The 22,512-nt window shown below is 42.5% G+C and overlaps 1 protein-coding gene across 1 annotated transcript; it reads right to left on the reverse strand.

Moving 5' to 3' along the window:
• OSTC (oligosaccharyltransferase complex non-catalytic subunit) lies at nucleotides 10,876–22,156 on the reverse strand. Its single transcript, XM_005681322.2, has 4 exons — nucleotides 21,952–22,156; nucleotides 17,433–17,526; nucleotides 14,717–14,914; nucleotides 10,876–11,445 (listed from the first exon to the last, which is right to left on the reverse strand). The coding sequence occupies exons 1-4, from the start codon at nucleotides 22,088–22,090 to the stop codon at nucleotides 11,427–11,429; spliced, it is 450 nt and encodes a 149-aa protein (XP_005681379.1). The 5' UTR covers nucleotides 22,091–22,156; the 3' UTR covers nucleotides 10,876–11,426.

The raw sequence follows: 22,512 nt of genomic DNA on the forward strand, positions 1-22,512 counted from the left end.
CTACTTCCCTGACCAGGGATTGAACCCGGGTCCCCTCCACTAGGGGTGTGAAGTCTTAGCCACTGGACTACCAGAGAAGTCCCAGCACTGAGACTGATTTGGTGAAGCTAAGAATGGGTAGGAGGAGAACGGGATGAAAGAGGATGAGATGGTTGGATGGCATCACCCACTTGATGGACCTGAGTTTGAGCAAGCTCCGGGAGTTGGTGATGGACAGGGAAGCCAGGCATGCTGCAGTCCATGGGGTCGCAAAGATTCGGACACAACTCTGAGCGACTGAACTGAATTGAAGCAATGGGTAAGGAGAGATTTATTACACTATTCAGTCCTCTTTCACTTCTTTAGTGTTTAAATTTTCCATAATAAAAGTGAAAAGATCAAGAAAACCTTCACACAAGAATTCTTGAACACTTTTGATTTGCATGAGCTTCCCTGGTAGCTCAGTTGCTAAAGAATCGGCCTGCCATGCAAGAGACCTGGGTTCAGTCCCTGGGTTGGGAAGATCCCCTGGAGAAGGAAATGCAACTCACTGCAGTATTCTTGCCTGGGAAACCCCACGGACAGAGGAGCCTGGCGGACTATCAAGTCTGATTTGCATAGCACCACTGTGCTTCATCCGGTGGAGTGTGTGCAATCCAGTTCTACCTTGAGGAGTCCAAAGTCCTAGTAGGGAAATGGAGCAGGCACTCAGGCATCCCAAATCCCAGGTGGGCTTTGGTACCTCAAAAGAGGCAGAGGGAAAGCCCAAGGAGGTTCAACTTCCAGGAGCCTGGTTAGTACTGTGTTCATTGAGACAGCCTCGTTATGAAGATTTGAAATACTATTCCAACCTAACTTACAGTGCCCCTGACACTCGTCACAGAGAACAGACATCTGTTATCTTACGTGTCCTGGGATGTGGAGGGAAAGCAGAGAAGCTAATTTTCTTCCTGGACAGGACACAGCTGTGCTGGAGTATACTATTTGAAAAGAAATGCAAAGATTTGGCTAGGAAATCTAGCCAAATCAAGCTGGGGGTTGGAATGAGGGACAGAAGGGGTGCGGTCAGGAGTGTGTCAGATGGAGATGGTTTTGCAGTGATTAAGTGATCCGAAAAATGTCCCCCAAATGAGAGCTCAAGCACTTGTCTCCTTTACTGAAATCATCTTGCCAAACAGGTAAGTACTCAAATCTACCGGACAAAGGCTTCTAATATCCTGGACAGTGCAGGAGAAATCTTGCTGACTGCTTTGGAGATGTTCTTTTACACAGGCCAGGCCAACCCTGCCCCTTTTACCCTTTATCCACCTGCAGACCGACCTTGGTACAAGTGGACGAGTGTCCAGAGCTTGCCCCTAGCCCACCGACTGGAGGTGGTGCTCCCACACTTTCAGTTCTACATCTGCAGTTTCTTGACTTATAATCCAAGGTAACTAATTACCTCTATTATAGGATTTTCTACCAGTTAAATAAGAGTGCTCTCATTTCCCTTTCTTTAAAAGTTCTTAATAGGTCTCCTCATTGCTGAAGCCATGAACTCCCAACATGAACAAATGCCGTGATTCATTTTGCTCTCATACTTGAGTATAAAATGAAATGAAGATGCTACATTATAAAGAGGAAATAAGGGGAATTCTCTGGCAGTCCAATGCTTAGGACTTGGAGCTTTCACTGCAGTGGACTGGGTTATAAACCCAGTCAGAAAACTAAGATCCTGCAAGCCTAGTGGCATGGCTATGAAAGAAAAAGGAAATGAGGTACATACATATAATCTGGTACATATAATTCATGTACAATTAAACTAACATGCTTTCAGATAAAAACTGCATAAAAGCATACTTTTCTAAATTCCAGCTAAATGAATGCTGTGTGAAACATCTCTCATTAGTCATCAGTGGAGTAAAAGACGTGTATTTTGTAAACTTTAAAACAGTCTCTAGAAGTTATTTCTACAGCAGCCCCCAAACATGAATTAAGTTCTTATTATATGCTGAGTACTGGGCACATTTCTCAGATGCAAATGATGAGGCTAAACTGATACAATAGAAGAGATACAGCAGGTGACTATGAATATTATATGCAGGGCTATGGCATGGAAAATTTTGTAAAAAAGTAAATAAGAAACAGGATCAGACCCTGAAGTAAAGTAATTTTCAGTCTAGTTGATTCTGTTTTATAAATATTTACAAGTTTTCTATTCCTTTGAAGTCAAATAAGGACACATTCCTGGAATGTTCCATTGTGGTGAAGAGCAGAGGCTCAGGGTCCATCGCCTACAGTGCAACCTTTAGCAAGTGACTTGACCTCTCTGAGTTTTCTCAGCTACAAAATGGGCCAAATAATACTACTCTTGTAGTGTTGTTGTGAGATTGCAGTGAGGTGACAAATGAAGAATGCTGGGGACAATGCCAGGCACACAGTACACTCTCAATAAATATTAGCAAATAGCCAATATTAAACCTACCCAGGTGGCACAGTGGTTAAGAATCTGCCTGCCAATGCAGGAGACACAGGCTTGATCCCTGGGTTGGGAAGATCCCCAGGGGTAGGAAAGATCCCCAGGGGGTAGGAAATGGCAACCCATTCCAGAATTCTTGCTTGGAAAATTCCATGGACAGAGGAACCCGGCAGGCTACAGTCCAAGGGGCCACAAAGAGTCGGACGTGACTGAGCAACTGAGCATACAATAGCTTGAACAACAACTCTTTCCAAGGTAGAAGAAAGTCCTCTCAGGAAAAGAGTTAGGGATTTAACAGGTTAAAAGTCCTAGAGAATGGAGCACTGTATTAAGACTAGTGAATCAGCACTTTCCTGCTTACTCCCCAGCTGCTCAGAAACACTGATTAACATGCTCAGAAGAAGAGCTCCAAAACAAATTCCAATGACAAGGAAAACAACCAACTTCCCTGGTAGACATGCAGCTCCTTTATTAAAGTTCCATTCTAGTAACAAGCTGGTTATGCGACATTGTGGGTGTCAGAGCGGAAGTGGTAAGAAACAGCATATCTTCACGTGCTAGACCCCAAAGACCCATTCAGCTTTTTCTGGTACATCTGTCTTTGCTTCTCAAAGTGCTGACCAGGCATGGCCCAGGGCAAAGAACATCCAGCCATGTGGACCCACATAGGACAAATCTGTGGCAAAGCCCTGCTTGGATTACTCAACCTCTGCATGCCTCAGAGAAGAGGCGCTTATACCAGGTGGGGGTATGACCTCTCATGGCTAAGCTTAGGGAGTGGACGAACTAGTAGTTTCTCCTGGTCTACCTTTGAGAGGTTATCTAAATATTTGACAGATCTTCTATTTGATTGAAGAAGCAGAGTCTTTTTGGCTGCCCTCTGGTGGCTTATGGGAGTTTAGTTCCCTGACCAGATATTGAACCCAGGTCTTTGGCAGTGCAGAGTCTCTAACCACTGGACTGCCAGAGAATTCACTGTTGAAGAGTTTTATGTGGCATTTCCAGCTACAGTGCAGCTCCTATCTTCAGACCTCTCTTAGAAATGTTAAAGAACAATATAGTCATCACCCTATAATTGCTTCCCTGGTAGCTCAGCTGGTAAAGAATTCACCTGCAATGCAGGAGACCCCCTGCTTCAATTCCTGGGTTGGGAAGATCCCCTGGAGAAGGGAACAGCTACCTACCCCAGTATTCTGGCCTAGAGAATTCCATGGACTATATAGTCCATGGGATTACAAAGAGTAGGACACGACTGAGTGACTTTCACTTTCTATAATTGACGGTGGCTCTGTATCAGTTAATAATTGATATTGGAAAATCATAAGAGAGCTTGAGAAACAAAGAGAATACAAATTTTCAGCAGCATCTGGAATATTCTACTTCCCATTTTGTAGCATTATGTATTGAATAGCTGGTACCTGACCCGCCTTTTGAGAAATCTGTATGCAGGTCAGGAAGCAACAGTTAGAACTGGAAATGGAACAGACTGGTTCCAAATAGGAAAAGGAGTACGTCAAGGCTGTATATTGTTACCCTGCTTATTTAACTTCTATGCCGAGTACATCATGAGAAACGCTGGACTGGAAGAAACACAAGCTGGAATCAAGGTTGCTGGGAGAAATATCAATAACCTCAGATATGCAGATGACACCACCCTTATGGCAGAAAGTGAAGAGGAACTCAAAAACCTCTTGATGAAAGTGAAAGAGGAGAGTGAAAAAGTTGGCTTAAAGCTCAACATTCAGAAAACGAAGATCATGGCATCTGATCCCATCACTTCATGGGAAATAGATGGGGAAACAGTGGAAACAGTGTCAGAGTTTATTTTGGGGGGCTCCAAAATCACTGCAGATGGTGACTGCAGCCATGAAATTAAAAGACACTTACTCCTTGGAAGAAAAGTTATGACCAACCTAGATAGCATATTCAAAAGCAGAGACATTACTTTGCCGACTAAGGTCCTTCTAGTCAAGGCTATGGTTTTTCCTGTGGTCATGTATGGATGTGTGAGTTGGACTGTGAAGAAGGCTAAGCGCCGAAGAATTGATGCTTTTGAATTGTGGTGTTGGAGAAGACTCTTGAGAGTCCCTTGGACTGCAAGGAGATCCAACCAATCCATTCTGAAGATCAGCCCTGGGATATCTTTGGAAGGAATGATGCTAAAGCTGAAACTCCAGTACTTTGGCCACCTCATGCAAAGAGTTGACTCATTGGAAAAGACTGATGCTGGGAGGGATTGGGGGCAGGAGGAGAAGGGGACGACAGAGGATGAGATGGCTGGATGGCATCACTGACTCGATGGACGTGAGTCTGAGTGAACTCCGGGAGTTGGTGATGGACAGGGAGGCCTGGCGTGCTACAATTCATGGGGTCACAAAGAGCCAGACACAACTGAGCGACTGAACTGAACTGATGGGTGGAAAAAAAGATGGTATTAGTACTATTATCATTTTATAGATGAAAGATTGTATTAAAAATAATACAATTATTATTAAAAATAAATGTATGTATAAGTGGCTTCGGTATCCTATTTATGATCACAAAAGCCTTAATAAATTGCAGTATCTAGCCCCTGAACTGCTGGGAGACGTTTGAAAGTCACAGAAGATCAGACATATCAGCTCCTTCACAAAGGAGTCCTGGACTCCTAAGGTCACTTAACTCTGGACATCAAATCGTGGCACTTAGCATTGGGAGACAGCTCAGTAATCAATCAATTATTCAAGGGGAAAAGTTCCTTCTTGGTAAAATAGTAAGTGTACCTTTTAAAGTTTTTAAGCACATGTAAAAACAAGAATTTGAAATAGGCCTAAGAACACAGTTACATAAATCTGAAGCAACGGCAGGGTTGCGCCCAGGCCTGGCACAAGGAGCATGTCCAGCTGCCCAGTCCTGACTCCTTGTGACCCTCTGGACTGTAGCCCTACAGGCTTCTCTGTCCAAGGGATTCTCCAGGCAAGAATACAGGGGTGGGTGGCCATTTCCTTCTCCAGGGATCTTCCTGACCCAGGGATCAAACTTGCGTCGCCTGCATTTCCTACATCGGCAGACAGATTCTTTAGTGATTGAGCCACCTGGGAATATTTGAAAGTGTTAGTCGTTCAGTCATGTCTGTCTCTTTGCAACCCATGGACTGTAGCCCAGCAGGCTCCTCTGTCCGTGGAATTCTCCAAATGCTGGAGTGGGTAGCCATTTCCTTCTCCAGGGGATCTTCCCCATCCAGAGATCAAACCAGGGTCTCCTGCACTGAAGGCAGATCCTTTCCTGTCTGAGCCACCAGGTAGGAGCCCAATAAATGCTTCTACCTATTTGATTATCAAGAGCCCCATCTGCTGGTCAAACAGAATTCATCTGCAACCCTGCAGATACTGTTTAGAAAACCCACGTGTCAGAAAATCAGAAGAGATGAAAGGAACATTGAAGGTGAAAGAGGCTCTGGAGGTCACCGGATCCAATCCATTTATTTCACAAATAAAGAAGCGTATTATAATACTGGTGTACTCTAAAAGAAATGGAGAAAGTAAAATAATTTCTAAGTACTATAGTTCATATAAAATATCGACTGTGAGACAATGAATACGAACTTTTTTAAGGTGAGAGTATTCCACACATTGAAGATGTTTTCTGGTTTAAAGCTGATACCTGTTCTTCTCATTAAAAAAAAAAAAAAAAAAAAGGGTAAAAGTTTGGACTTGGAATTAAAGTGTGAATTGAGGTTTTTACCCCTGATGTTTCCTGGTTTAGGTATTTACCCCTCTGGCTTAACAGACTTCATCCTAAATACTTAATAATAATAAATTAGCAATCCTTCATAATCCTCCTCTGTAAGGATGTAAAATCACCTGTCTAAAGCTTAACAGCACAGAGTCGGAACCCAAAATTTGCTATTATTAATATTGTGAGCTAATAATTGCTTCCTATATAGGTCTAACACCAGGACTGTCAGGAGAATTTGGATAATGTATATAAAAACTCTTCAAAATTGAAAATTTGCAGTACAACTAAAAGTTACTATTTTAATTTGGACACAGAGCAATGGTGTTTAAAACATAACATTTCTAATCATCGATTTAACAAGAAAATCTTTAAAAAAGAAACAAATGAGGGAAAATGTCCCTGGCTGCCCAGTGGTTAGGACTCCACACTCCCACTGCACGGGGCACGGGTTCCGTCTCCGGTCAGAGAACTAAGATCCTGCAAGCCTTGCTGTATGATCAAAAAGGAAAAAAAAAAAAAAAATAGGAACATGTCTCTGATAAACTGCGTTCTTATAACACAAGCTTTCTTCTGCTATCTGGAAAGACTGGTCTGACTCCTCTATTTCTCTACACGCCAAAAACTGAACTGAATAGTTCCTTCCTTGGTTTGCCTCTCTCCTCACATTTCATCAGCTACAACAGAAGCTACATGAAGCCAGTAGACACTGCTAGTTTCTGCCTGGAAATCTCTCCCGTGGATCCGTGGCCTCATCAGGTGCCCTTTCTATTTTCTACGTTAACAGCAGGCAGTATTAACAAAGCTGCTACCTTCCCTTCAGCCTCCAAGGTCATTTTCCTCACTGTCTTCAAGCCCTCGTCAAACTTCCCTGGAGACCTGTTCGTGGGTCTTCTCGAAGCCCTTCTAGGTGGCATCCTCCACCTTCTCAAGACCCTGGCAGTGTCCATCCATTAGTCAGTCCCAAAGCCAAGGCCGTACCCCCATTCCAGTTATCTATGCTGCATACAAAGCCACCCCAAAACGTAATACCTAAAAGCAACAGCTTATTAATACTTCTCCAGGTTTTCTAGGCTAAAGAGGGGCAGTTCTCCCTGGGGTGTTTCAAGTGGCTGCAGTCACCTGCAGCTGGGGCTGGCTGTCCACAAGGGCTCACTCCTGGACCAGTAGTTGATGGTGGTGCATGGGGCTCTGCTGGCATCTCCAGTGCAGTGTGTTAGTGGTGTGTGGGCTCAGCTGCCTGGAGGAGTGTGGGATCTTAGCTTCCCAAGCAGGGTTGGAACTCATGTCCCCTGCATTAGAAGGTGGATTCTCAACCACTGGGCCCCCAGGGAAGTCTGTAGAAGTGACCAGTTTTATAGAGAGAAAAGCATGAAGCAGACCCACAGGATGCATCAGAAGTAAATACTGGCGTCCTCAGAGTCCCATGTTCTCAATCCTGGTACTCTCAACACCCAGCATCCCTGTCCTGAGTATCGTCACACTCCAGCATCTGAATAATTTACCCTCTTTGCTGAACACAGCTTGAGAGAATTTCTCTCACTTGCAATTAAAAGTCATAGTACAAAAAGAAAAACAAGAGATTAGGGGGAAATGTATTTGTACCTTGAAGTATTTAGGCAGATGAGTAGCCATTGTTCTCACAACAAATTAAAGGCTTGCCTCACCACAAGTCTGGGTTTAGGTGCTCCTCTCTTGTGTTCCTGTGGCCAAGAGAATTGGTCCCTTGGTGTATAGTCGGTGGAGAATAAATTCCACATGAACAGAGGTTGTGTTTTTCTTGTTAACATAACCCTGCATCTGGCATTACCTCTTTTATTAATATAAATAATTGTGTACTCGTTACTACCTTCAGGGACTGATCTGTATCAGAAAACAGTCCATAATGAAAAGAACTGGTCTGCTTTGCAGAAGACCTGGATTCTAGTTCAAGCTCTACAACAATGAATCACCATTTTCTTACCAGCAGAGTGGAGAAATAACCTTTTTCCCAGCATTACATTTCAGGAATATACCAGTTACTAAGAACCTAAGTTACTTCATACTTCCCACTTCAAAAAGACATTAACAAGCATAGTACCACCCTCCTTTTATAAGCAAGTCAATGTCTGTGTGTCCCACTCTCTGCAACCCCGTGGACTGTAGCCCGCCAGGTTCCTCTGTCCCTGGGATTCTCCAGGCAACACTGGAGTGGGTTGCCATGCCCTCCTCCAGGGGATCTTCTGGACCCAGAGATTGAACCCAGGACTCCTACATTGCAGGCAGATTCTTCACTGTCTGAGCCACCAAGGAAGCCCCTTATAAGCAAGGCATGCAGGATTTCCTCACTGTAATCCTATAAAGAGGGTATTTTCTTTCTAAATTTGTGGCAGAGATGTGCTGCTCAGACCTCCCTGATGGCTAGCTGCAAGGAGGGCCAGCTGACAGTCTCCAAGCTTTGTCAGGCTTCCCTCCCCTTTCCACCACGCTAGTCTCAAGATGGCACCAGGCCAAAATCCAAAGAGGCAGTGAGTGGTACAAAGGCCCAGCCCTTCCCACCCAACACGTTTCTGACAGGCACTCTTCCCTCTGGAGCTCCCCCTGGGCTGACACCAGTTCCATCAGCTGTGTATCACAGGATGGCAGCTTCTCCTGGCAACTTCTGTGTCTTCTTTAAGAGGTAACTCTCACTGGAATTGTTGCTGTTTAGTCGCTAAGTCGTATCTGACTCTTTTGTGACGCCATGGTCTGTAGCCCGCCAGACTTCCCTGTCCATGGGATTTCCCAGGTACCAATACTAGACTGAGTTGCCACTTCCTCCTCCAGGGGATCTTCCCCACTCAGGGATCGAACCCGAGTCTCCTCCTTTGGCAGGCAGGCTGTTTACCTCTGAGCCACGAGGGAATCCCTTCACCAGAGTTACTCGCCACTAAACCATTTTTGTCCTTCCAACTCCACTGTAGCATACACCTTCTAGAGAATTCTGTAATAAAATCAAAGACTATTTTATTTCCGATCTAGGCCATTAATTTACTCTATCTCATTTATTTAACCTCTGCTGATGTTAATACTGCTTGGCAAGCTTTTTATCAGGCTGTTAACATTTTGGCAGTATCCCCAAAAGCAAAAGTCTAGTACAAGGCACAACTTTTTCCTTCACATAAAACATTGCAATTTTACCAGTAGAATTAAATACATCTCATTATGACCCCCTCTCCTGCCTCGTCCCCCTTCTTCTTTCAACCTGGCTTCCTTTCCTCCCTTGAAATCTTTGATGTTAGTACTTAGATGCGAAGTTCTGTGTCTCTATGTTTTCTGAGAGACTGTATTCTTGTATTTAAGGGCTTCCCTGGTGGAGCCGGGGTTAAAGCGTCTGCCTGCAATGTGGGAGACCTGGGTTCTATCCCTGGGTCGAGAAGATCCCCTGGAGAAGGAAATGGCAACCCACTCCAGTATTCTTGCCTAGAGAATCCCATGGACGGAGAGGATTGGTGGGCTACAGTCCACGGGTCGCAGTCGGACACGACTGAGCGACTTCACTTTCACTTCACTGTGTTTAGTCAAGATACTTTACTACAAAAACAAAACCTTAAAAGCTATGGACATAGAAACACACCCCAAATCTTAACAGCGCCATCTGGTGGTGCTTAACGGGAACTTCTCACTATTCAATCTCAAGACCTATGGAAATCATAAAACCTTTGTGTCACTTTGTCCATCTAGTTTAATCAGGTTTTAAAATAGGGCCAAAAAACAGAAAATATAAGTTAAATCAAGCCTTTAAAGTTGGTGAATACATACAGGTCTTGTTTTCCTTGTTCAGAGCTCTGGAGTATAGTAACCACCTCTCCCACCTCTCATCACTAATGGACTGTTCTTGTGTTGTTTTTGTTGGTCGTTATTTATCAGTATCTGAAATTTTATAAACATTTTTTAATCTTTCAATAATTTGACTTCCTTATAAGCATATAAGCTCTGTGCTCCCTGGCATACAATAGGTTCTCAAAACTTTCTGGATAAATAAATAAATCTTTTTAATGAACAGCTACATTTAGATCAGCCCTGGAATAAGAGAAAAAATCCACCTGAATAGAAATTTTACTGTAAACTTAAAGATCTTAGGATAAGAACTGAGACCCCAGAGAAGTGTCCTCCTCCCAACCTCCATGACAACCACAAGTCTGTTCCCCATGGACTTCCCAGGTGGTGCAGTGGGAAAGCATCCGCTGCCAGTGCAGGAAACACAAGGGATGCAGGCTGGATCCCTGGGTTGGGATGATCGCTGGAGGAGGAAATGGCAACCCACTCCAGCATTCTTGCCTGGAAAATCCCAAGGACAGAGAAGCCTGGTAGGATACAGCCCATGGAGTCACAGAGTCAGACACAACTAAGCAACTGAGCACGCAGGCCCAGCCCGCTGTGGGGAACCAAAAGCCCTAGCTAGAAGAAATTAGGAGAAGACCAGACTAGTCTACAGATGTTTTTATGTGCTCAAAATTGTATTAATTACTGGAAGTGAATGCCTGAAGGGAACTTCATCTAAAACAATCACATTTAAAACAGACATGACTGCGTAGCCCATGCCTGAATATTTATAGGGATATGGAGCTGCCACCTCTAAGGCATCCTGCCACCTAGACCTGGAGACTTCAAGATACCAACAGTAGCTTGACAGTTATAGGATGGGAGTGGATTACAGACTGAAGATTAATACCATCAGCCAATGGAAAAAAAAAAACAATAAGTTAATTAGAAAAATTATTTATTTCTGCTCCTTTCATACATCTTATTGTTCCTGAAACAGCCTTCCACACATATCTGACACGATGTACTGCCACACACTCTGTTTAAAGGCAAAGCACCATTGGTAAAGCTGATCAGCTGTCCAGAGTTCTCAGCTTATGGGATCACGTGTCCTGATTTTACATTAATTTCTGAAGGTCAGAAAAGTCACCTCCAAAAAATGCTAAGGGATTTGTAAAAAATAATCACTTTATTCAATATTATAGCTATAGAAATGAAGTACATTCTAAGAAATGAAAAAAAAAAAGAAAACGTCACTTAGTATCATTGGTACGTCAGTGAAGGCCAGCAGGAAAAAATACTGATAAGCTTGTCTCTGACACCAAGACATTCTAGTCCATGCTTTAATATGCTTCCTATGTTTTCACTAGATGTTTCTTTTCTGCTGCTTTTCATCCTTCTCTGCATTTCGTATCTGAGGACTGGTACAGCCTTTAAAATTTCATTAACAGGAGCAAATTCAGTACCTGCTGATTTCTTCTCAAAAGGCACTCTAACCCATCAGATAGCCCCTGTAAAACATAAAATTTATAAACACAAAGAGTGAAAAGGAAGCAACATTTCAAAGTGTCCCAAACAAATTTTATGATGAATCAAAGGACAATCTGAAAATATAAATGTGTGATTCCTCATTATGGTTCTTATTTCAAATCTTGCCCCCTCAATAAATAAATACATTACTGGGCCTTGTTCCGTTATCCTTTCCCCTCAAAGGATAAATTTACAAACCAATATGCTAAATGACATCAGATGAGAAAATAAAGAAAAGAAAATGTTATGTAAAAGTTAAAGCTAAGAGTTAGAATCAATTTCCTTTGGACTCTCACAATACCAACAAGAGTCACAAAGCTTTTTATAGAAAGCAGCTCATTTCGACATCCTAAAAAGCCTAATATTACCAAAGTGTAAGATGGAGGGACCAGGAGCTGTCCATGCCTGGGAAGTGAGCCCTTGCACCCTGCACCTGTCTCTTTAGGAAAAGTCCTGATGGTGGGCAGGGGCGTCAGCTGTAGCTGTTGAGCAAGTCAAACTTCACAATGTTCAAACAGGAGATCCTTTTACTAAATGCGCAAGGTAGGCCCTGAAATCCCCTTTAAATTCAAGTATTAACAGTCTGCTTTATAAAGTTCCAAACTTTTCCTTTTGCAATAAATCCCTGCAACCTATTAGGATCAAGAGGAAAACAGAAAGGCTGTGTAAAACTATCCACTTAAGAAAGGGTTGAAAACATCCTGTCCTCTTTGATGCCTTTAGAACTTCTCTGCTTTTGACCCTGTTTCTAACATGAGTAGATAAGCTTAGGCAAACCTTAGCTTCCTCATCTGTAAAAGGGAGTTACATCAAAGATTTAAAGGATTATATAAGAGAATCTACCAATATAGTAACTGCTATTCACAGCAGTAAGCACTTGACAAACATTAGCTATTATTAGCTCAGAGTCTCAAGTTTCTTCCTCTCTAAGGTGGCGGCAAAAAACCGCATCATGGGGCTGATACCTCACATCGTGCCTGACACAGCACAGACACTCAGGAATGTGATTTTCCTCCTTCCGGCTCCTAGACCTACCTGACTCCCTACAGGTCTTGGGTCTACGTGCAGCCTAAGTGATCTCCTTAGAACTCATTTATCCCTTTCCTACTGCTCTACCAGCCTGGCCGATTCACACTCTGAGCACAGAGATACACAACTTTAATCTCACAACCCTGAGACAACCCAGGGTTGAATAAAAAATAAAAAGGTTCTTAACGTATATATTGATTTTGAAGACCTCCACGTAAATTTGCTAAGGTAATGCCTGATACTTCACAAAAAGCATACTTTAAGACCTAAGCTTCACAAGTACTTAATCTGAAAGAGAACCAATAGGTGTAGGTATCTAACTGAATCTCTCTGTTGTACTCCTGAAATTAACACAGCACTGTAAACCAACAGTACTCCATTATAAAAAAAAAAAAAGATTAAACCTATAATAAAATCTCTGCCAGATAATTCTTAACAACAATAACAACAACAACAAAAAAAGACCTAAGCTTCACAGGAAATAAAAGGTTCAAGAAGATTCTAAGAAAAGTGTCCACCACCAGGGCTGGCACCAAGGGAAGCTGCTCAACAGCTGGCTTACACTATGAAACAAAAGAACCGAGGACTCTCTAGGGACAGCTGTCGGTCATCTGCATGTGCTGATGTGCAAACATAGGACATTTATCTCTGGATAGAGTTACACACTGTGTTATTCTTCCTTGTAATTAGTGTGTGACCTCTGCTTCCGCATCAAATAAAGCCATCTTTTAATGTTTAAAACTATGTCAGTAAGGAAGGACATCAGGTCTTTTAAAAAGCATAGATCAGAAAATATAAAGCAGGTTGTACCCTTTCACTGCTATTGTTTTCTCAAGGTACCTCTTGTTAATGATATCAGATTCTTGGTGAAAGTGAGTGCCACCCTGGAAGGCATCTTACAGCATAGCCACCTTTTATCTCAGATGCTAGCAACTTATCTGATGTGAAAAAACTCCTGGTTACTGGTGTTTTCTTACTGTGCTGTTGTTGCTGTCTCATTTATCACATATCTAACTGCTTCTATATGTTGGGACATCAAAGAGAATCTATGCCCAAGATGACACATCCCTTCCTTGCTGGTGGTAGTAACCATACCCGTCATGAGGAATATGCAGGCCCACAGACCTGGCTCATCATCTCTCTGGGGCCTGCAAATATGCCAAAAATGCAATACTGTTTGCATCTTCTAAAACTGTCCATTGTTTCTCCCCACACCACACTCAAGGTGCCAGGCATTAGGAGCTGTGGATGAGGAACCACATCAGAGAGAGGACCATAAAGCCCTTCCTCTTCAGAATTTAAACCTCAGATTTGGCTGCTTGGTAAGTTATAGAAATCAGCAATTTTTTGTTTAGACGATTGTTCTGTTTTGACTACATCTATCTATACCTGAAACCCAGAGAGTATACTCCTATTTCTCATTTCCTATTGTTAGATCTTAGTCAACTATCTTGGAAACTGGCCTATCGAATGCAGAAGACAAATGTTTACATAAATAATTACAAAAGTTAAGATGAAAACAATCCAGAGAATTAAACAATTTTCAACATTTTTTTCTAAGCAGGAGATAGCTCAGCTCTGTTATCCTATCCTTCAAATGCCGTTTTCTTTCTTTTCGGGGGGGCAGGCAGCACCACGCCACACGGCTTGCAGGATCTTAGTTTCCCAAGCAGGGATCAAACACAGGCCCTGGCAGTGAAAGCACTAAGTCCTAACCACTGGGCCACCAAGGAATTCCCAATTTATTTTGTTCCAAAGATAACGTAAGCTTTCTGCATGAATCTAAATAATGTAATATATATATGAAAGTCTCTTTTCTGTCCAAGGGTTAATTAATTTTTCTCCTACCAATATTCAGAAAGCAGCAGCAATTAATGGCTTGAAAATACTCTCTATTGTTATTAGTACTACTATGGGAATTCCTCCATAGGTTACAGATTAACCAACAAGCACTTTTAGAGAAAAGTCTCCATCGGTGGTCACTGATGCTACAGCACAATAACCATGTTTTCTCATGAACACACACGGAAACAACAGGAAGATCTACTTGTTTCCATTTTGCTACTAACTAACCTTAAGCAAGTCACACATTTCTTTGGTTCTCAAAATGTTCATCTATTTAAATGAGGGTTAAATTAAATCTATGATTTCATGTGATCCAGATAATTATTTCATTAGTTTGCAAGTTAAGATATTGATCATACAAAGCACTGAATAACTTACGGTAGCTTCATTCTCATGAATACTCTAGCCATGAAAAAACTCAATAGGACACACACGAATCCAATGAATAAAAGAAGAAACCTATTGAGTTTGGGAATGTTTGGTGCATTGGATCGGTCCAGGATTATGAAACCTAAACCTCCCATTGTAAACAGGAAGCTGGATGCAAGTCCTTCCATAATATACTGTCCATTTACTCTGAAAAAGAAAGAAAACAGCAAAATAGTCAATGAAAATTTCCAGAAAAATAAAAAGTTTTTTCCTCAGATTGAAATTCCTATTTCTGCTAAAACATTTTTGTGTTTATTTTTTATTCTTATAAGTGTTTTACCATATTTCTGGCTATTCATTCCAATAAATATTTACTGAGAGCCTATTATGCATCAAATACTGTTCTAGGTTCTGGAAATATAACAATGAACAAGAGAAAAACCTTTTGTCTTCATGGAGCTTATGCTCAAAAAAGAAAAAAAACTTTAAAACTCAACTAACACAACTGTATGTAAAATCAATATGCACATTTTAATTATTAGCTTAAAAAGTCAACTACTATAGGTACATGAACCTTTTACTCAGAATTTTAGTTTTGCTTTAAAAAGTTATTTTATTTAAATGTCTACTATCAATTTCAAATTGTGAACTGGTTAGAAACGTTTCCTGAGTTTTATAGTAATTAACAAACCTCTTATTTCAAAGGGAAATTTTTAAAAGCAAGTTTTCTTAATTAAGGCTTCATGAACTCCACAAAGATTTCCAGTAACCTATAAACTTTTAAGTTCTTGTATATACGGGCGTATGATTTTTCTAGTGTGTGCGTGTGCTCAACTGTGTCCAACTCTTTGCGACCCCGTGGACTGTAGCCTGCCAAGCGCCTCTGTCCACAGAACTTTCCAGGCCAGAGTACTGGAGTGCACTGCCATGTCCTCCAGGGGATCTTCCCGACCCAGGGATCAAACCTGAGTCTCCTGCACCTCCTGCACTGGCAGGCAGAGTCTACAACTGCGCCACCTGGGACACCTCTTTCTAGGGATGAAGAGCTTTCAAATTCTCAAGAGTTCATGGACCCCAAAAGGCAAATTTCTCTGTTAAAGATATGATTTATACAAAGACACATGTAAAGAAAGTATATGTGTGCATGTGTGTATGTGTGTGTGTACATACGTATGTTTGCTAAACGAATTGCTTTAACTGAAAACAACACATGCAACAGTTTCAAAATTCAAAGTCAAATGTCAACCCTGTGAGAAGTCTCCCTATCAACAGATCTCCAGCCACCTGGATTCCCCTTCCCCGCAGAGAATCACAGTAATCTTTCCAGGAATATTCTCTGCATGGAATACCATTCATGTAACTGTACATACAAATAAGGGGCTTCCCTGGTGGCTCAATGGTTAAGAATCTGCCTGCCAATGCAGGAGATGCCAGTTCAATCCCTGGGTGGGGAAGATCCCCTGGAGGAGGAAATGGCAACCTGCTCCAGTATTCTTGCCTGGAGAATCTCCTGGACAGAGGAGCCTGGCGGGCTACAGTCCATGGGGTTGCAAAGAGTTGGACACGACTGAGAGTGAGCACAAACACACACACAAATACAAATAAACAGCTATCTTTAGGTAGACAGTTACTAAGTGGATTTTATAAGGCAATACAACGAACACTGTTCAAGGGAAATAAACAATAGGAACTATCAACTCTCAATTTTTTTTTTTCTTATTTAACAGTATAGGGTCTTCCCTAGTAGCTCAGCTGGTAAAGAATCTGCCTGCGATGCAGGAGACCCCAGTTTGATTCCTGGGTCGGGAAGACCCACTGTAAAAGGCATAGGCTACCCACTCCAGTTTTCTGGCCTGGAGAATTCCATGGACCATACAGGCACAAAGAGTCGGACACGACTGAGCAACTTCCACTTCACTTCACAACAAACACTCCTCAGGAAAAATAAACAGCAGGACCTCCCAAGTCTCAAATACTATTCTTCTTATTTAACAGTATGATCCAGTGGTCCAGTTTTTTCTTTTTTGGTTGTGCTGGGTCTTCACCGCTGATTGAGGGCTTTTCTGCCCTAGCTGGCGTGACTGGGGGCTACTCTCTTGCTGCGGAGCCTGGGCCCTAGGTGCAGGGGCTCCACCAGAGGCAAGGGCTCTGGAGCGCAGGCTAGGCAGTTGAGGTGCACACGTTTAGCTGCTCCGCAGCATGTGAGATCTTCCCTGACCAGGGATCGAACTGCAGTGAAAGGCAGATTCTTAACCGCGGGACCAGCAGCAAAGCCCCACACATTTTTCCTTAAGTGGCCAAACACTACGTATCTTAGGCTTGTCAGCCATGTAATTTGTGTCACACTTACCACAGTAGCTTGAAAGCAGCCATGGATAGCATAGAAGTAACTGGCTGTACCTAACTCCAATAAAGCTTTATTTACAAGTAAATACACACCCCAGAACTGACCCCAGAACAGCCTATAAATAAATGTATTTTAAACTGATATCCTCCTTTAAATCAGTGATTATGTCCATCATTGTGAAATATTTCCTAATAAACAGATAATATACTTTTATTCTTGTTCTTGTCCACTTCCTACAATCTCTAAATTTAGCATTTTAAAACCCCTATTGTCAAAATACAAATTGACCCAATAGGTCGTGCCATAATTTTAAATACGCAGGCATGCCCCAGCAATCTTCTTTCCCACCATCAAATCATTCAAAATGGTATCTTTTACCTGTAGGCCAAGAAAGCAACTGGTCTCTGATGCCCGTGTTCATCAGTCACCGAGCCGACACTGGGAGGTTCAACAATAACATCATAAATGATTCCTAAATGAAAGGTAACAACATAGATTAGACTGGATTTCTAACTTATTTAGTTTTTATCTGTCTCTAAAGTGAAAGTGTTAGTTGCTCAGTTGCATCGATTCTTTGTGACCCTATGGACTGTAGCTTGCCAGGGTCCTCTGTCCATGGAATTCTCCAGGTAAGAATACTGGAGTGGTTAGTCATTTCCTTCTCTAGGAGATCGTCCTGACCCAGGGTCAAACTGGGTCTCCTGCATTGCAAGAGGAATCTTTACCATCTGAGTCAACAGGAAGCCCGTCTGTCTCTAGAAGTTCCTTTGTATTTAAATAATATTTCCTTCTGGGGCTTCCCAGGTGGTGCCAGTGGTAAAGAATCTGCCTGCCAAAGCAGGAGACACAGGTTCAATCCCTGGGTGAGGAAGATCCCCTGGAAAAGGAAATGGCAACCCACTCCAGTATTCTTGCTTGGAGAATCCCATGGACAGAGGAGACTGGCGGGCTACAGTTGATGGGAGTCACAAAGAGCTGGACACCACTGAGCGACTGAGCAGAGAAATCTTAGAGCCTGAGTGCTGGAGAAGATTGGGAGCCCATTCACAGAAAGATACTGAAGTTAAAGGAAGTACCTGTCTTTAAAGATGCATTTATATTTAAACAGAACTGCTCTACTGTATTATTACAGGGAAATGAGGCCCAGCTTATCTCCTACACTTCAGATAAACCATTCAGAAATTCAACTCAGTGTTTTTAGAATGACTTGTAAATCAGAATTATCTCCAAAAAGAGGTATTTTATGACAGAATTCATTCAGTAACTGTTTCCAAACTCAAGAATGACTCCACAATAAAGGAGATTTAACATTAAAGGCTATTTCTAATTCAAGAAAAATGTTACACATATGCTTGGATATGTTTCTATAATTAAGAGGTAACTAGAGGATTTTTCTTGCTTAAAAGTAAAATGACACATTTTAAAATCACATTGTTAAGCAGACTGGCAATACTGGAGGCACATGACCATTAATGTTAATACCTTTCACTATGTCTTAATGACCACTTATGTTACTGCCCATCGACACTGTTTTCCAAATCTCCCACTGTCAACATCTACTCTTTTATCTTCTCCACTGTTTTCCACCATCCTCATTTTTAGCTTTTTTTTAAAGCCTAACAAGACTGTCTCCCTCACCTCTGATAACAAAACCACCATTTAGGAATTCTCTAATGCTACCTTACCATCAAATCCACAAACTGGAGCCAGCTTCCATCTTCACCTCCTTCCCTCCAGCTACACCAGAGGAAGAGTCCCTCCTCCTATCACCATGGGATCCCCTCTGCAATCATCAGGACTCCACACCCTTACCATTTCAAAGACTGTTCCTTTGGCTAGCTCCTCTCTCTCCTGTATTATCTATCAACCTCCCGCTCCCTACATCAACCTTTCCTTGACACCAGATCCTCCTAGTTAACATTCTATTTCTATGCTTCCTTTTGGAAAGGGAGCCAGGCTTCTTTCTGGAAAAGAAAAAAAGAATTTGGTAAACTTGCTGCCTCCACTTTCTCACTTACCCTTCATTCTTTAACTCACTCCAATCTGACTTCTGCCACCACTGATATTACTCTTGCTAAGGTGGCCAATGACCTTGCTCTGGTCAAAGGACACTTTCAGTTCTTATCTTAGGAGCTTTCCTAGCAGCACTCCATCCAGTTTACTAAATCCATTGTCTTGGGGGGTGAGAGGGATGGCTTCTTATGGCTTTTGTGACACTCCTGTCCATGTTTTTCTTGCTCTCTCTCCAGCTGAGCCTCCTCTTCTATAAAACCACTAAATACTCGGAGTTCCCTAGGGCTTGATCCACTATTTTCTCTTTCTACATTCTCTTCCCAACTGAACTAATCCCTTCACATGGCTTTTCTATGCTAATGATCCTCAACATGCCAACACCTATCAAATGTTACCACCGTTAAAATTAGATGTAAGCAAGGAGATCCAACCAAAAGGAAATCAGTCTTGAATATTCATTGGAAGGACTGATGCTGAAGCTGAAACTCCAAAACTTTAGCCACCTGATGTGAAGAACTGACTCATTTGAAAAGACCCTGATGCTGGGATGACTGAAGGCAGGAGGAGAAGGGGATGACAGAGGATGGCGTGGTTGGATGGCATCAACGACTCAATGGACTTGAGTCTGAGTAAGCTCCACGAGTTGGTGATGGACAGGGAAGCCTGGCGTACTGCAGTCCATGGGTCGCAAAGAGTCAGACACAACTGAGTAACTGAACTGAACTGAAGCTCCGTAGGGACAGAAATTCTGTCTCTGTTCTTCAATATTTGGCTTATAGGAGGAGTTCTGAAAACATCTGTTAGTGACTAACTTCAATACAAACCTCTTTTCTCACTTTCTATCTGCATCAAGACATCTTCAACTAATTATAGTTGGTCTGTCCAACTATTACATATCTGGATTCACCATTCCCCATCAAAAAACCACTTTATTTCTTTAGTCTTCTCAGAAAATGACACTTTCGCCTACTCAGTGCTCAAACTAGTCACCAGTAAAATAGTAAAATTCCTTCAAGCCATTCTCCCCCTACATCCAATCAATCATCACCAAGATTCTGCTTCCACGATATCTTTCATTATATCTTCCTCCATCTCCGCTGCCATCATCCTAAGTCAACTGTAAAACCCACCTAATTGGTCTCTTAATCCCATATTTGTTCAGACTTTTTCCTCTCCCAGATACTCTTCCCCCAATCTTTCAGACTTTGGCTAACACGTTATTTCCTGAGGGACTCCAACGTAAATGATGTTCCTAACTCTGATTATTTTTCAAAACCTCTTTTTCTTTTCCTTCAAAGCACTTGTGGCAATCTGCAATGGAAAAAATATTATGCAGAAAAATTCATGTGACATTTCATGTGTCTCAACCAATGGCATTATAAGCATCAGGAAGGGAGGGCCCTTATCTGTTATAGTCATTGTTCTCTCCAGTACTTAATGCCTAGAACTTAATGGGGACTCAGCACACTATCTGCTGACTATTTCTCAGCAATAAGTATTATTTATTTATAAAGGTACACTCAGTATTCAGGTAATTCTCCTATATGAGATAGCTCATGGCCTTGGCCACTAAAAGGGGTCCTCTCACTTTCTCCAGAAGTTAGGGCAAAGAATCTCCCCATTACAAAAACTGACAGGGAAAAAGGAGCCAGAATGAAAACTGGGAGGTTTCCAGTAAAGGCCCTGGCTCCAAGGGAGGTAAGGGTTACAGGAAAGATTTCTAACAGATCAAGATTTTTTTAAAAAGCAACATGCATTTTAAATTTTGTTTATTCAGTCCAGCCTCTATTAATGTGCTGAGCAAATGTTAACACTAATTTATGCTAGGACAGTATCTTAGCAACATAAAAAGTATTTTAAATGTAACTTATTTCGAACATAAATTAACTGTCATTATCCTAGATTTGGGAGGACGGTAAACCTAAAGGTTCATGCTAGAACTAATCCCGCATTTCAAATACTTCCCTCTTCAGTGCCAATTATTCTCACAAAACATCTATGAAAATGATGTCTCTGACTATTCCCTTAAAAATAGTCATCTGCTCTTGCCGTCCCTAATCTGTACAGCTTTAATTTTATCATTTCCAAATTAAGCTCTCCACTTCCCAAAATCCAACAAGCGCAGTAGCACAGTGCTGAGTAAATCATGGAAATGCTGAAGGGGTGGTGGCTATGAAAAGACTGCAGCCGGATTGCCAACTCACCACTATATACAGCGACGCCCCTTTTGCAAAGAACAGGATAAGATGATAATGCAAGTGTCAAAAGTAATGCTATTCCCCTTATTCTTTAAAATTCTCCACTTCTGCTCTCTCAGATACGACAGCTTCTGAAGATTTATCTCCAACCTCAAATATTTATCAAAACCGTGGGTTTCGGAAGATTCCATTCATTTGTATTGCTGATTGAGGAGAAAGCGACACGAAGCCTTACGTTTGAGCTAACAAATCCGAAGACTGTTAAGTGTCTACCAAAGTTCCAGGGACCACAGACAAAGAAGGTACAAGTCCCACACCCTCCTGATCAGCAGTGGAAATAGAATGGGCCAGAACAGATTTTCCCAGGGCCTTTATTAAGTAACTCATGGCATGCAATAACAACAGCAACAATCTGGGCTTGAAAAATACGCTATTCAACTCGGATCGTTTGGCTAAGAGGCCAGGAAAGTGAAGGCAACGGGATAGAGAACACGACTCCTCTCAAGATACAAGACAGGGCGTGAGGGTAAAGAAACCTTTGGGCGGTGACCCCCAGAATTTCCCTCCACCCTCCGAAAAGACTGAGAGCAGAGCGATGCTTCCCCTGGCTGAAAGTTAGGGAACTGACGCGCCCCCGGGGCGGGCGGGCTCTCCGCGCCTCTCGGGCCCCAGGCAGGCCGAGTTACCTCCGGTGATGAGGAAGTAAGACACCACCACCAGAGCGTACACCGTCATGGCCGACGGCATGTGCACCCAGGGCGGCTTCTTCAGCTTCAGGTTCGGGCATTCGAGCACTAAGAACGGGACTCGGTACAAACTCTCCATGTTGGCGGTAGCAAGGGACGCTCTCGGCCTCCAGACCCACGCGCCACCCGGAAACAGGCCCGCCCTCCCTTTCCCCGGCGCGTGCGCAGGGAAGCGACCGGCAGGTCCGCAACGCTCGGAGGCAGTGTGCACACCCCCAGAAGAAAAGAAGGAACTATAAAAACGGATAAGTGACATGACCCTAAGCTATGTATTATAGAATCTTGTGAAACATAAGTTTGAATAAGAAGTTCAGTTATTGCCAATGAATAAACAGGCGAATTATGCACCTTCAAGGACCTGCAGGCCTTCAGACGTGGCCAAGCCGGAGAAGCAGAGGGAACGGAGTCTATCTGAGCCCCTCCCACTCACAGACGCCGCGGATTTTGGAAGCTGATTGGACGCGGAGCGCCCTAGGTTCCCAGAGCCAGAGGATGAATGGG

This window comes from Capra hircus, chromosome 6 (assembly GCF_001704415.2).
Source record: "Capra hircus breed San Clemente chromosome 6, ASM170441v1, whole genome shotgun sequence".
Classification (NCBI taxonomy): Eukaryota; Metazoa; Chordata; class Mammalia; order Artiodactyla; family Bovidae; genus Capra; species Capra hircus.

Excerpts from the sequence above, each read along its gene's own strand:
- OSTC (XM_005681322.2), bottom strand. The coding sequence starts at position 22,090 with ATGGAGAGTTTGTACCGAGTCCCGTTCTTAGTGCTCGAATGCCCGAAC. Across the intron at positions 17,527-21,951 it reads TTACTTCCTCATCACCGGAG|GAATCATTTATGATGTTATT; the intron begins GTAACTCGGCCT and ends CCTTTCATTTAG. Across the intron at positions 14,915-17,432 it reads GTTGCTTTCTTGGCCTACAG|AGTAAATGGACAGTATATTA; the intron begins GTAAAAGATACC and ends TTTCTTTTTCAG.